Genomic DNA, 15,860 nt, shown 5'->3' on the forward strand with positions numbered 1-15,860 from the left:
ATGTTGCCCCTCAAGTCCCTCATGAAAAGAACTATATATTTTGGATAAATCAAAATAATCCAACATAAATATCCCCACATGATCTAGGCCTACCTGTCTTGTAAATCTACTATCAAATCAAATTAAGAAACATGCAACTTTGAGGGTGATTTTGAAGTTTCTGACAGGCTATCAAATAAAACAATATCGCCTACTATAAATTTACACACAAATATATTTTCTGCTTTGTTAATGAATAGGCTATGATATATCAGTTACTTACATTACACAAAGAGTTTAGTGCTAGAAATGTATCTGAGGAGGAGTTGTGTGTTAATCAGGCTGTTATTTGAGAGGGCGCTATACCTTTAAGAGTTTCCGAGCGCTGCCTGCGAAACTTTGGGAGGCCGTTGGACTGCTGCACTTTGGATAATGAAGGAAGTGACGAATCCGCAGTACTAGGAGAGAGAGAGAGAGAAAAAAACCTCCAGAGGAGAAAAACAGAAAGTAAGGTTGAAGTCAGCGTGAAGCGCACTGTACTGAATGAAGGCGAGCGTCAGAGGCACGAGCACGAGCTCACGAATCAAAGTTCCCTCACTGAGAGAAAACACCAGATTGAGCCGCGCGTGACGCGGCTCTCCTAAATGTTTATTTACCAAACGTGAACAGCCTCTAGACTTGTTTTAAAGGACTTTATGAATTCTTTTGTATACCCAGCTTCCAAAAAATATGGATGAAGTTGTGAAAGTGGAGCCGCTGTGATGTTTTGAGGAGATCTGTCTGAAGAGTCTTGTGGAATGAGTCGAACCGCATCAGCGACTGTTATTCCCGTGGATTCTCCTTCTGAGCTCGCTTTTTGAGTTTTAGGATTATCTGGAATGTTTGCGAGGTGGATTTCGCCGGGTTTAGTTCGGTTAACTGTTATGCTTTGGCTGCTCACGGTGTCAGTAACTCTCGGGTCTGCTTCAGAGCTGAAGGTGAGGGTTCGTTTGGCCGATGGACAGATCACAGATGAACTTCTGGAGGCGGACAGTGAGAGAGACTCCATCACTGTGGAGTTTAAACAGGGAGATGGGACTCTTATAACTTTTATGGCCGATTTCAAGCAGGTAAGTTGAATAATGTGGCCAGGATGAATGTTTGTGGTGGTTTAATCTGATTGTCACATGATATCACAGAGATGTGTTGAAATACCCCCTGCATTTTTCATTCATAGTGGCTGAATTATTTGTTGATTAGTCTGAATGTCAATTCAGGCATTTATTTTTTTTAGTTTTACACTTAAACCGTTGTAAGATTACATTTATAAAGAAACATCTGAAGGACAGATGCTCTATTGCTTTAAGAATATGCTATATTATGCGTATTTAAACTGAATGATCTTAAAATGATATTAAGAATAAAAAGTTATTATTGTGATATGGAAACCTTTTTCAGTTTTTTTTTTTTTTTTTTTACAGTTGCATTTATAGGCCAGTGTTATACATCATTGCTCTATTACTATCATACAAACAATATGCAATATAAATTTAGCATATTTTACATTTTAACATTTTATATATTATTAAATTATTTTTATACATTTTTATATGACTAATTATGTGAAATTATATATATAGTCTTAATTATTAGTCTTAAAATGAAGTTGTTTGATAAAACTTTTACATTTTCTTTTTTCCTTCTTTTTTATAGTTACATTTATTTAGTTGGCTGACACTGTAATCCAAAGCGAAGTACAATGCATTCAATGTATCTTCTCAAAACCCATGTGATTTGAATGATTTTACCCACATTTCTAGCTCTACTACATTTCTTTTTTCATTTACCAGATCATTTACAGTGATAAAGCCTCAAAAATTGGTGATTAAACTTGTAATTTGAGAAGTGGTTACTTTTCCTTCCTTATACCGTTATAATAAGTGCATTTGTGTTAAATCATCCACATTAGCGCTGAACTTCTGACCTGAGGTCAGATTCTTTCACCGGTGATCATACCATCAGGATTAGCAGTGGCACCGTCACTGCCCGCCCCTCATCCGCCTCAGTTCAGTCACGTCAGCAGCCCTCTGCCCTCTCGCGTCCCCTGATCCTGCACAGACGTGGTCAGTGTGGGGGTTTGGATCACATTGGGAAGGCTTGAACTTTTCCTTTCCTCTTTTTATCAGTTCCACTGGCAAGCCTGTCTCCATTCTTCTCACATGTGTTTCTCATCTCGAGTTTCCCCTGTATCTCAGGGATTTATGGAAAGTTGAATTAACGATGACTTCCAGCTGGCTTTACTGCACGCTGCATTGCAAAGGCTTTAACGGGGATTGAGGAAGACAAATACTCATTCATTAGAAATATTACTGAATGCAGTATGGTTTTGCTGGCATCCGCCTAATCAGGTGCTAAGTGAACCCTCTCGATTTGATCTCCATAGCAGAAGTATTTTTCTTTTGTTATCTTTTCTACTCATTTCTTTTACATAAGCATTTGATGACAGATTTGGCACAGCGCATCTCTTAATTTATCTTTCGTTTATCAAAGCTGCCTGTGATTTCTTCACATCAGAAAATATAGATTTTCTGGAATTTACATGGATGAAATGCCATCCATGGCATATTTTAGACCAGATTCAGCCAATATTGTTATTCTGTCTTTTACATGGCATCATTAAAGGGATAAATTCAAGAAGAGAGAAGGTTTTTCCTCCTGTTTAAGGTTTTAAAGAAGTCTCATACAGTTTCCTCATCTCTGCAGAAATTATATAGCAAGGTGTTGTATTGTCACCATTCAGTTCCAGTTTCAATAGAAATCAGATGAGATTGGAATTTTGAACATCACATTATCTAGAATGAAAATGTCAGTGGTTGTGGCAAATATTTTTTTGTTTTTTTCCAAAAGTTTTTTTTACATTTATATTTCCAAAGCATACATTTTCATAAAATAAAAAAAACCGGGTATATCCGAGTAACAGACTAGCCTTTTTCCAGTCTGTGTGGGAAACGTGTGGGCTGTTTGAGATTCTTCAACCATTTGGTCTGCTTCGGCTCTGTTTCGGGGCTGCAGGAATCCCACTAACCAATCACAATCCAGCGGTGACTGTTTGGTGGAAGAGATACTATGTGTGATCATGAATCTTTCATCTCCAACTCAAGCTCTTCTCTTAAACTGTTCCATTGTTTTTCTAGTGGTATTGTGTTACTCAGCGCTCTGCCTCTGCCCATTGTCAGCATGGACAGTGGTGAAGATGAATTCATCTCAGCTCGCAACCTCTGCCAACGGAGGAGCAGAGCGCTCTGTTTTTATGCTCATCTCCCTTTTGGGATAACGGTGACCTGCTTGGACTCAGTCCAAACCACTTCTTTGCTTTGAAATGTTATCGGCACGTAACTTTTGGGCTTGCTGGAAACTTCCTCATATTAGATTCAACTTGGGCAATCATTTATTGTTGCTTGTGCCAAGGCGTGTCGCGTTGGCTTTCGTATGAGAAACTCGTAAGTTCAGTGGCATTTCGAAGTTGTTTCGCTTTTCAATTTGTCATTTTGTCACCTGTGGGAACTTGTCTGTCTTTTATGTCCCAGTTTTTCAATCAGCATGCAATGTGTTTGGATGCGATCCAGTTGCGTGAACCTGCCCAGTCTAACCTGTTTCAGAAGGTCCCACTGAGTCATGTGAGATGGATGTGACCTTAACCACACACTGCACACCGCACAGGCTTGAACAACCTCTGTCATGAAGCGTTATGACACACATGGATGTTTAAAAGATTTATGTCAAGATGAATGACAGACCACACCCGTTGTGTAGACTTTGCTGTTTTACATTACAATAAAGGAACTAAGAAATTGCATGACTGGTGAGATATAAATATTGCATTGCAAAGTGCTGTATTTAGAGGTGGTTTGTGTCAGAATGCAGAAATTTGACTTTGAAATCACTTGTAAAATTGCTTTTTTTTTTCCCACCACTCAAAATAGGCTGCTTGCAATATGCAAAACGGTGTGCATTGTCTCTAACTAGTTCAGATAAATACAGGTTGAATTCAGATTTTCATGCAAGTGTGTCTGCAACAGGCAGGCCATCTCTGGCGGCCCCTTGGCTACAAGCTGATGTCTTTATTCAATGCAGCATAAGGCAGATGTTGACCCTTTGAATGCTGCTGAGTAGGAAGAGGCCTCTTTTACCCGCAGAGAGAGCGGCACACACTGTTATGCAAAATGCTTTGAACTGTTCAAGTCAGTTGATCCAGGGCACATTTGCGCAGTGAGCAACTGAAATATGCTGATTTTTAATCATACTTTCTTGAACCTCCAAGCACAGCAGTCCTTTAATTTGTGTGTTGCAATTTGGCAAAACTCTTGATTGCAGAGCACAGATTGCTTTAAAAAATCCCTGTGAACTCAAAATGGACTGTCTTCATGTTTCAGAAATTGTCACAAGCAAATAGCAGTTTGATTGCTCAAGATTGCTTTCATTGTACCTTAGCAGTATATGGTGTACTTAATCAACATGGTAGTTTCTTCCTCAGTCACTGGATTTCTAGATATGAAGGATACACAGATTTATATATATATATATATATATATATATATATATATATATATATATATATATTTTTTTTTTTTTTCAATGGCAGAAGAATGGAGACCATAAATATTTGTAGTTATTGTGCATTGTAATTTTTGTTTTGGTGGCTTAATGCAAGCAATATTCCAAATCCAACTTCTAAATGAACTTCTGATGGCAAATGTTTCACTCACAGGAAAAAGTGAGAGATTGTGAGCATTGCAACAGATGTTTTACCTTTTATTTTAATTTAGTCACTATTGAAGCATCAATTGTTCTTTAATCCTGTAATTGTATTTCCTAATAAAGTTACTGGGCAGCTGCCTGCCAGCTCACCAAACCTAGTTTTTATTTGCATAGGAACTTGGTGAATGCTTTTGGACCCTGAAGGTATATGAAGAGTATTTTACTACTCATAATTCAATCACTATATAGCCGGAATTAGTTTTCATTGTTAAACATGCTTTATCATTATTAAGGATTAGCAGTTTCCTCAAAGCCCCTCCAAAATTGCATGTCTTAACAGCCACAAGAGAATAAATAACCTCTGATCTGTTTCATTCATTGCTTTATGAATCAAGCCTTGGGTTACATCAGTTCTTGCTGAGTCCAACTTCCCGTTGAAAGGCATTGTATAACCCAGGGTTACATTTTTGTTTCCTTGATGAGGCATATCTTCATAGAAATGAGATGTACTTCCCCTTTTAGTTCACAGGAACAGCATGAATCCTCCCTGGTGCGTTAGGGTCTTGTCTTTTCTTCTCCCACGCTCTGTCTCCTCTTTGGTCTTGTGCAATACCTTTGGCTTGGTATGTTGTGTTGAAATATTGGCATAACGGTTGTAAAAAGGCATCAGGTTTAAGATCTTGATTTATTATTCAACACATGAGCCTTTGTGCCAAATCAAGATGTTTTGTTAGTTATGAGATGGTTGTGGAAGGAGTTAACAGCCCATAGGAGGTACCGCCATGATCCTGACTAGAGCAGATGAGTGTATATCAGTGACTGTGAAGCACAATCAGACAGCTGTAACAGGGTCCAAAACGTCCCTGCCGTCCTGCAAGAGCTCAAGTTAGCCACATGCCAAATGAGAGTCAAAGGTCACACATTGACAGCCCAGTGGAAGCAATGGCCTTCCATTACCATTAGAGCCAAGTGCCTCTATTTTTGCCATGCTGTTTGGTTTTTGGTGTCATATTTAGAGGAAATCTACTTTAAGATGTTACCAAAACAGAATTGCGTCGACTTTTATTTAAAGCAATACATGTTGTGTTTTTGTTCTTAGGTGTGTAAGACCTCAAATTCCTCTTGCATTTAAGCACAGCTCAAGCATTTCTCCCACGCTCTGTCTTTTGTCCGAGGTTGCTGTTCATCAGAGCGAAAGGTTAAATGCTGGCATGCACCTGTGCCTTTTCACAAGCGTCCTTGGAAAACCAATTAAACATCTCTGCCGTCACAGAAGGAGCTGTAATCCAGTTAAGGGAAATTCTAGACAATAGTGTTTCTGTAATTTCTTCTCAAAAAAGAGGAACCACGTTTACAATAAACATTTAGCATACCTGATTCTTCTGGATCATGTCTGCATGCCTTGTTATTTGTTTGTATTAATCTTGAAACTTTCCCCCAGTTACCTTTAAGTGCTCTGGGTGTTTGGTTATTTGTAATGCATCATACCTGTTCAATCTTTGAAGTCTTGCCAATCTGGAATTTTGTTTCACAAGGGAAATTTCAAAGGATGCAGACCTGCATTCTGACACGATTACTTCAGTCTAGTGATATGCCTTGAAGGAATAGTTCACCTGAAAATGAAAATTGTCACTCTTTACTCATCCTCATGTCGTTCCAAACCTGTAAGACATTCTTCTGTGGAACATAAGAGATAGTTTGAAGAATGTTTCAACTGTTTTGGTCTCTACAATGAAAGTTGTTTTGGAATCCATTGACTTTCATTGAGTGGACAAAAACATGAAGACATCTCAGGTTTGTCATAAGTCATGCAGGTTTGGAACAACATGAGGATAAGTAAATTACTTTAGCTAGGAAGGCCGGAAACATACTTTACGCAGATCAGTGCTTGGTGAACATGCGTTGGTATGTTGTATGTCTTCAAATGTCTACGCCATTAAACCAGATGCATTGTTACTCAAGTAACAGCTATAAAAATGTCGACAGTTGAATGTGTGCTATTGTATTTACTAAACTGTTGCTCCTCCATGACATTGAGAAAACTGACTGTTGAAAAGAAGAGCATTTATGTTACATTACTTATGACACATTATGAATTATGTTCAGATAGATTTAAAATATACAGTATAACGTGTGAAATATTGCATTTACATGCATATGCATGGCTTGGGCCTTGGAGTAATTGTTGTGGGAATTTAAAAAGGATCATTATTCCTTCATCTAATCAAATTCATCCACAGATCTGTCTGTAGTTAACTCACATTTTGAATATGGTAATACAAATGTTAAAAATGCATGTAATGTGAAATCTTGAAATACTCCAACTTGTTTTGAATTTTTTTTTTTTTTTATTTTTTTTTGTGTATCTGTTGTGCAGTACAAAGTTTTTTGAGGACAGCATGTGCATTATATTGCAACCATGCATCTTAAGCAACTCTTGGGTAGATATTATTCATGCCAGTTGTTACAATGAAAAGCAGTACTTGCAAACATAAAACAAACATTTTTAATGTGGCAAAACAAAGAGCATTTAATTAACATGGTTTATAAAATCATTCATCAGTGTCACTGAATAGTACTGGCAGAATTATCAAAAATACATTCTATCATGTCTTTCATAGTTGCTCGTCTCTTGAGATGAATTGAGAGGGTGTTTTATGTTTAAAAGACACAAACAAACATGAAGTTGGAAGGCCAGTCTTATATAAACTACCACAAATTCAGATCCAAACAACGCTCGCTTAGATACAAGTTCCAAAACCTTAGCTCAAAATAAACCAATAATCCTTGGGAAGACTTGAGTCGTCTTGTGTGCACTTGGCTTTAGTTACACTAACAGTCAAAAGTTTGGAATAATTGTTAGTGTTGTTTTTTTTAAAGATTTTTGAAAGTGGTCACTTATGCTCACTGAGGCTGCTGATCAAATTGATCAAAAGAGACCATAAAGCCATAATGTTACCAAAAATGTCTAATACAAAATAAATGCTGTTCTTTAGAACATTCTAGTCATCAGAGAATTCTAAAAAGTATATCCGTTTGAACAAAAAATTTAAAGCAGCAAATAGGGGTTGACCAATTATTGGCCTGGCTGATATTAAGCATTATTATGGTTATCGATATTGGTCATTTTCAAAACTGATTTTCTGATGAAATAGGCTAATTTAAAAGAGAGTTTTTGTCAGAGCCCTTTGTTATTCTTAATTTTACATTTTTACACCAGACATCGGTTATCGGTGTACTTGATGATGAGGAGGATGATAATAATAATAATCAGTATCGGCATCAGCCCTGAAAATCACATATCGGTCGACCCCTAGTTCTCAACATTGGTAATAATAAGAACCAAATCAGCACATAATGATTTTTGGATATTGTGACTCGGAAGACTGAAGGAATGCCTGCTGAAAATTCAGATTGTGTTTGTGTTTTTAGTCAATTAAATGCAGCACTAGGTAAATTATTAACTTAATTATTGTTATAATATTTTGACGACATATCAGTTTTTTTTCCCCCACATTCAATGCAAGTCAATGGGAACCAATGCTGTTTTGGACTCCACTGAATTTCATTGCATGGACAAAGAGTTGAATCGTCTTTCAAAATATCTTTGGTGCCGCCAACCTTTCATCTATGACTTTTATTGTTCTTGATAATGAATCAACGTTGTATATCTGACGTGAATTTTATGGCATGAGCACCGTTTGGAACTGACAGTGAAAGCAGTGCCAAGTTTTGTGACAGTGCCACAGTCAGACGTCAGCACACTCCAAACAAACAAGCTGTGATCCTGCAGCAGAAAGCAGGACCAGGAGCAGAAGCTAATGTTTGCTTTGACTTCAGAGATGCCATATATTTCTTCAGGACTGTCAAAATAAACTTTTCGGCACTAAGATTTATGTTCAGCCTCTAATCTGGGCATTTGGTAGACCTGCTGAAGGTGGGCGAACGAATGAAAAACTGAGCCCAGGATCAAGCTGACAAGTATTTACTCGCTAACCTGGCTTAGACATGTTCCTGCATGGAGGGGGTCAAACAGAGAATTGTAACAAGACCACGGAGGAAAGCGAAAGAGATACTCACCACAGATAAGGAAAGAGGAAATAGCCAAACAATGAAGATAAAGCTTAGTTGTAAAGAGAAATCAATGATTGAGCTACTGATATCGCATCAGCAGATGTGAGTGGTCTACCTGTGCAGTGTCAGTTTGCTGGGTTTCTCCCTGTTGTCATTGAGGTGTTTGCAGAGCAGTGATGCCAACACTTCCCTGTAATGAAACTGAGTGCCTAGAGCAGTTCCCCCACCAACGCCCCCTTCTCAAACCAAACCGCCTGTCTGCCGGCTGGGAGGTCCTTCTAGTGCCGGAGCTTAAAATAACAACGGCCTGCTCACTCCCCCCCCCTCTTGTGTTTGCTGATTGTTCTGTCACCCATGCGGTAATTCCAGCAGGTCTGCCTCCTCCGTCAGTCTAATTACCTTCCTGCTGCTTCCTCTTCGGAAGAGCTTCATGCAGAACGGTTCTTTATTAGCACTATAGTTTTGAGTTACATTTATTAACTTGGCATCATTTCATGTATGGAGACTGGGGTCTGTGTACTTGCTATGTCTTTATGTTGTAGTGTCTATTGTGTACACAAATGCTAGTAGATGTATTTGAACCACTTACAGATTTTTCCACAAAAAGTATTATTTTGTGATTAAAGATCTGACTGAGGACAAAATAAATTAGCTTAAGCATTGTAAAAATACACTGCTTTTCAAAAGTTTGAAGTCTTTTACAGCAAAAAGTAATATGAAATAATGATTAATATTTAAAATATGTTTTCTATTATTATTATCAATGTTGATAACATTCCCTGTTATTATCAATGTTGAACACAGTTATGCTGCTTTTTTATTTTTGTTAAAATACTTTTTTTCTAAATTCTTTGCATAGAAAGTTTAAAAGAATAGCATTTATTTGAAATGGAAATATTCATCATTTTGTAACATTATGAATGTTTTACTGTCATTTTTTTCGTCAGTTTAATGCATCCTTACTGAACAAAAGTATTTATCCTACTGAACCCAACTTTTGAACGGTAGTGTATAATCACTAGAATCACAGACATTCCTATTTGGTCAGGAATGGAAAAATTAAAATTTGAATTTGAATGTTTTTGGCCTTTTAACTTAATAGACAAATCTAAAATGGTTAAAGAAATGCAGTTTAAATGTTGCACTTATTATTTGTTACATTTAACTACCTTTTGAAAATTGTTGTGCTGGAAACGTTTTTCCAGTTTTAGAAGAACAGCAATCATTTGAAAGTCTTCAGTCACATTTGATCAATTAAATGCATCCTTGCTGAATAAAAGCATTGTTTTTCTTTAAAAACATCTTATTGACTACAATTTTTTTTGTTTATTTGTCAATTTATAAAGTGATTTATTTATACTCTTTAATATTATTTTAAGCGCCATTCCTAGTCGTCCACAGAAAAGCAGGTAATTTGTTCTAAAAAAATTTGCCAAGTTGCGCAAGAAAAACAGACATGTTTAATTTGGATTGGATGGCAATCGCAAAGTTTGTCTGACTAACTGAAATTACACCCTTAGGCAAAACTTTACAAATAAGATCATTGTCATTCAAATAGAATGCTAGAGGAGGTGAATGATTCTTGGCTGTCTATCTGCCACGAGCTCAGTGAGACTGCTGCTCCTTGAGTTTGGGGGTTGACCAACTCTGGAAACCAGATGGAAGATTCTAGAAAGTGGGTGAGATGAGAGCTCCAGAGCAAACAAAGACAGCTTGGGCTTGTTTATTTGGATTGTCTGAGAAAACCTCCTACTTTGCAAGCGAAACCCTGAAAGCTTGCTCCCTTCTGTCGGCTTAGTGCTCAAGACCTTACTGTGAAAAACAAGAGGAGGAGGAGGGAGTGGGGAGAATGTGTGTCTTCTGCTGGCAGAGTCATGGGGATGCCAGAGCAAGGAGAAACTGATGAATAGGTAGACAGGTCTGTGGCCTTGCTTTCCTCTCTGGGGTTTCCCATAATGCCTTTACATGGAAGTCTTTATAGGCACAAGGGCACTGCCAGATATCTGGTCTGGTTGCTAACAGCAACTTAATGATGTGCTGAAATATACAGTGTCTCTCTGTTGTTCTGGGCTGGAACGCTATAAAATCTTCTAACGAGGGTCTGACTGTAAACTTGAAGGTCGACGGCTGAAAAGCGAGAATTTAGGAGCCAGAATTAAACAAATTGATTGGTATTTGATGCCATATCCATATGCCATTTTCAGCAGCTATTAGTCCAATTTTCAGTGTCATTCGATCCTTCAGAAATAATTTTTATCATATTAGATGCTGATTTGGTGCTCAAGAAACATTTCTTATTATTATCAATGTTGAACAGTTTTGCTGCTTGTGTGATAATATACCATTCAAAGGTTTGGGGTAAGTTTTTTTTTTTTTTTTTTTTTTTTTTTGGTGAGAAAAGCATTAAATTAATCAACAAATGACACTCAAGATGTAATTATATATTATAATATAATTATATATTATACTGTAAATGACTTGTCACAAAAGATTTAAAAAATTCATTAAACTTTGTTTATAATAAGCAGCAAAAACATCTTTTAACATTGATAATCATAAGAACCATTAATAATAATAATGGTGTACCAATAATTGATAATGGTTGAGCATGAAATCAGCATATTAGAACAATTTCTGAAGACTGCTGAAAATTCAGCTTTGCCATCACAGAAAAAAATAAAAAATCAGTTTGACATGCAAATTTTAGTACTGTTTTTACTGCATTTTTGTTTGAATTTTTATTTTTGGATTTATTTTTGGCATTTTTTCCTTTTTTGTGATAGGATAGTTAAGTATTGACAGGAAGTGAAGTGGGAGAGAGAGAGAAGGGGATGGGATAAGGAAAGGTCCACGAGCTGGAATCTCTGAAAAGCTTATTTCAAAAACATTAAAAAAAAATTTAATTACTTCAATTCACTTTTGACCGCTAGTGTATTTCTTAAGGAGTGGCACAGTTGAAAGATGACTACATGTTTTTCTACTCAGGATGTGAAGATCTTCCGGGCGCTGATCCTGGGAGAGCTGGAGAGAGGGCAGAGTCAGTACCAGGCGCTCTGCTTCATCACACGGCTCAACCACAATGAGATCATCCCCAGCGAGTCCATGGCCAGACTCCGACAGGTCAGTCCGTTGCTCCCAGGCTCCCTCAGAGGCTGATGACAGGGCAGGGAGAAGTCACTGGAGTGAAAACAAGCAGAGTTGAGCTCATGGGTTAACTGTGTTGCGTAGGAGTGTGATGTTTTAAATGGGAGATCTCAGAGGAACAAGGTTGTAAAAGGCCTTTGATGAGTAGTTCCTGGGAGGGCGGCCAAGGTCTTAGATGTGTGAATATGAATGAAAGGTGTGAGAAAAGCCTGGAAACATCCAGCTTTTGAGAACGACAGAACTAGTACTAAAAAGCTTCCTTTTTGTGTTACAGAAAAATCCCCAGGCCATCCGTACAGCGGAAGAGAAGAGAAACACGGAGATTCTGAGCATGAACATAGCAGTCAATTTGACACGGACGTGGCAGCTGAGCGCCCACATCCACAACATGTGCAGCGTCGCCCGCGAGGCAGTGTACACGCGCGAGGCTGATGTCAGACACTGGCTGGACAGAGGCAAGCATGCTTACTGCATCCCTTAATTACACCCTGCCGAACCCAGCACGCTTAAATATATCGCTGACATAGTGCACTTCACATATTAACCCTCTATAGCCTGATGTATGAAATAATAGTCGGACAAATCACTTGAACTCCACAATAACCTTTAGTCAAAATATGTAAAAAGTAAATTAATTATAATTTCAAAAATACACACTGTAGATCATGAATCATTTGACACATCAGGCGATAATGGTGAATTATAGATACCAACAAAAATGTATTTTCATGATTGAAATTATAGTCTTTGAAACATTGATTAAATTCTGCAAGTTTTGATGCCAAGAAAGGATGAAACCAGGTTTTAAACGAATATATTGTAAATATAAATGTGCATAAATTTTATATATTTTTTATATATAAATATTTATTTGTATATATGTATTAATAATATTGAACATTTAGACAAAACATTTCGTTAACACTTTAGTATAGGGACCAATTCTCACTATTAACTAGTTGCTTATTAGCATGCCTATTAATAACATATTAGCTGTTTATTAGTACTTATAAAGCACATATTCTGCATGACCATATTCTACATCCCTAATCCTACCCAATACCTAAACCTAACAACTACCTTACTATTAATAAGCAGCAAATTAGGAGTTTGAGGAAAAAGTCGTAGTTAATGATTTGTTAATAGTGAGAATTGGACCTTAAAATAAAGTGTGACCAACTTTTCAATACAAAAATAATGTTTGTATTATATAAATATAAATTATATATATATATATATTAGTCATGTGATTTTAATAATTAAAGAGCAGATTAAAAATATTTCATATAAAATATATAACAAATATATAAATGATATTAGTAAGAATAATAAAATAAATGATGCATCAAGAATATTTCTATAATGAAAAGTGATGTGATTTTTAATAATTGTATAGAGTAATTGTAATATATAACCTCGGTCTCTCTTTATCTATTGTCTATTAATATATAAAAATATAAATGAAATTATTATGAATAGTTAAAATAAATTATGGTATCACACACACATAGTGAAAAGTTATGTGATTTTAATAATTATATTAATAACTATATTTAGATTTTTAATGAATTTTATGGCTTGATTGGGTTAAATACTAATATTAAATAATAAGACTCTTTACCTGAATTATCATGTTTAACTATCATTATAGACATAGCGACAGTAAAACAATAAAAAAAAAAAAAAAGTTTGAGCTTTATCCAACTCTTTTTCCACATCAATTTAATGTAGTTAGACATAGTACAGATGCATTACTGTTTTAATTGGAACACATCTGCATTTGTAACGCCTCACTGGCCTACATAGCTTGAAGCTTGATGATCGTTAACTATAATAGATGATTTTTCCGATTCTTCAGGCGTGGAGGGCTCCATGTTTGAGCCTCAAGCCGTGGAGGTGCCAGGCCTGCAGAGCTGCGGGACAGTGAAGGATCTGTGGCAGCCTTGCTCCTGCAGCTATAACCTCAGACTGGAATGGTACCCCTGCCTGCTGAAGTACTGCCGCAACAGAGACGTCTCTGGCAGGGGCAGCCCGTATAAATGCGGCATCAAGAGTTGCAGCAAAGGCTACCAGTTTACTTACTACGTGCCCCACAAACAGCTGTGCCTATGGGAGGAAGAGACCTAGAACCACATATGCTTCTGCAAAAACATATTTAATGTGACCTTCACCACCTCCAAGCCTTCAGACTCGTGCCTTCTGCACAGAGCAGAAATGATGCTGGATGGGTGTGGATGGTGTGTGATTTGAGCAGTTTGCCATGACTTTGAGCTGGCCAGTAGTTATAAAGCTCTTTCTGCTTTTACCAGCACTGTGGAATGGAATTGAGACCCAGTTGAGTCTGGGATGAGCAACCTGTGAATTAGTCAGTATATAACAAGATGTAATCTTAAAATTAGCTGGATCTTGTCAGGTTGCCAATTTTCATTTTTTTTCTGAAACTGGTATTATTTATTTTGCAGTGGGATATGATTGAAGACACTTAAGCACAGCGCACACGTTCAGAGAAAATGCCTTTTTTCTCGCTCTTTCTAGTTTTGTATTTTGACTGTTAGATTCAAAGCACTGTGGTATAAACGTACGCAAGCTTTGATTAATAATGGTACATACAGAAAACGCTATTAATTGAGTCATTCAACGTTTAATTCAGACCGATTCAATCGTGAATTATTTCACCTCAAGTCTTAATGCTGGGATTCTTTGGGAGTGTGTGTTTTCATTTTCATAAGGATGGACTTGTCTTTACTCCATTGCACAACAGTATCATTAGTTGGGAACAGGCAACATTGCAAGAGTGACATGAGGAAACCAAAGTAAGTGTATGTTCTGCGGGATAGAAAGTACAGAGAAAGGCACCAGGCTGATGAAATCCTGTCACTACTGTGGATCCAACACTGCCATCTTCTGGTTATGCAGCATTACTGTCACTCAGGCTCCTCCAATCAGTATGACCTCAAAACATCAGCAGAGCTGTGAAAGCATCACAAATACGGATTCACAAACATCCTGGAAGAAATCACTTTCATTCCGCAGACTGAGCTCTATCATGAAGAAGAGAAACTGTACTATTGTTTCACATTTCACTACATTCACCTTCAACTCACGACTCGCCTCTCTTACCATGTGAATGTTCATGTTTAACATGCCACAGGTGACTCGGTTGTCCTTCATGGTACTAAAATGTTTATAATGATTTATTTAATTTTGTTTCAGAGAGTTTACGTGTTATGTTAAAAGTGTTTTTTGAGATTACGCCTCCCCAAACAATAGCCATTGTCTGGGATACAAGTGCCTTGGTGATTCAGTGTTTACTGATTCTTTTTAAGGATAAAGCTGGTTTGAATAAAGTATCAAAACTATTTTCTTATGAAAATGAATATGAGCATAATATGAAGTAATTTTGAATAAAAGCTCCTTCAGCAAAGTGTCTTTTAATAACCTGTGTCTTTTTTACAGTTAGGAAAACTAAGATGTTTTTTGCAGAGCTGCATTGTGATTTGGTGTCAAGCCAGCTACTGTATATCGTTTAACATTTTATAAATAATTTAAGAATTAGATAATGTTTATTGTTATACACTATTGTTCAAAGCAAGCAGCACAAATGTTTTCAACATTGATATTAATAGGAAATGTTTCTTGAAGACTGGAGTAATGATGCTGATGCTGAAATTCAGCTTTTGCTAAATCAGGAATAAATTACACTTTAAAGTATATTAAAATAGAAAACAGATATTTTAAATTGTAATATGTCAAATTATTATAATTTTTTTCTTCCCCCAATTAATAAATACAGCCTTGATGAGCATAGGAGACTTGTAAATATACATTTTTTATAAATATTTGAAAGTATTCTACCTAATATATTATAAGCATTATTATGCTAATTTAATATGATATATTCAACATTATTCATTGAATAAAGAGTT

At 36.7% G+C, this 15,860-nt stretch overlaps 1 protein-coding gene across 1 annotated transcript; it reads left to right on the forward strand.

Annotated features, from left to right (window-relative positions):
- The first annotated feature begins 356 nt into the window (after positions 1 to 356).
- Positions 357 to 15,376, forward strand: oafa (OAF homolog a (Drosophila)). Its single transcript, XM_058799577.1, has 4 exons — positions 357 to 1,088; positions 11,776 to 11,910; positions 12,209 to 12,389; positions 13,793 to 15,376. Exons 1-4 carry the CDS (start codon positions 858 to 860, stop codon positions 14,059 to 14,061), a joined length of 816 nt encoding a protein of 271 aa, XP_058655560.1. The 5' UTR covers positions 357 to 857; the 3' UTR covers positions 14,062 to 15,376.
- The last annotated feature ends 484 nt before the right edge of the window (positions 15,377 to 15,860 follow it).

This window comes from Onychostoma macrolepis, chromosome 15, assembly GCF_012432095.1.
Source record: "Onychostoma macrolepis isolate SWU-2019 chromosome 15, ASM1243209v1, whole genome shotgun sequence".
Classification (NCBI taxonomy): Eukaryota; Metazoa; Chordata; class Actinopteri; order Cypriniformes; family Cyprinidae; genus Onychostoma; species Onychostoma macrolepis.

What these genes read in the sequence shown, in the direction of transcription:
- oafa (XM_058799577.1), top strand. Translation starts at nt 858, where the DNA reads ATGTTTGCGAGGTGGATTTCGCCGGGTTTAGTTCGGTTAACTGTTATG. An exon ending in TTATGGCCGATTTCAAGCAG is followed by an intron (nt 1,089 to 11,775) that starts GTAAGTTGAATA and finishes TTTTCTACTCAG; the next exon opens with GATGTGAAGATCTTCCGGGC. An exon ending in CAGACACTGGCTGGACAGAG is followed by an intron (nt 12,390 to 13,792) that starts GCAAGCATGCTT and finishes CCGATTCTTCAG; the next exon opens with GCGTGGAGGGCTCCATGTTT.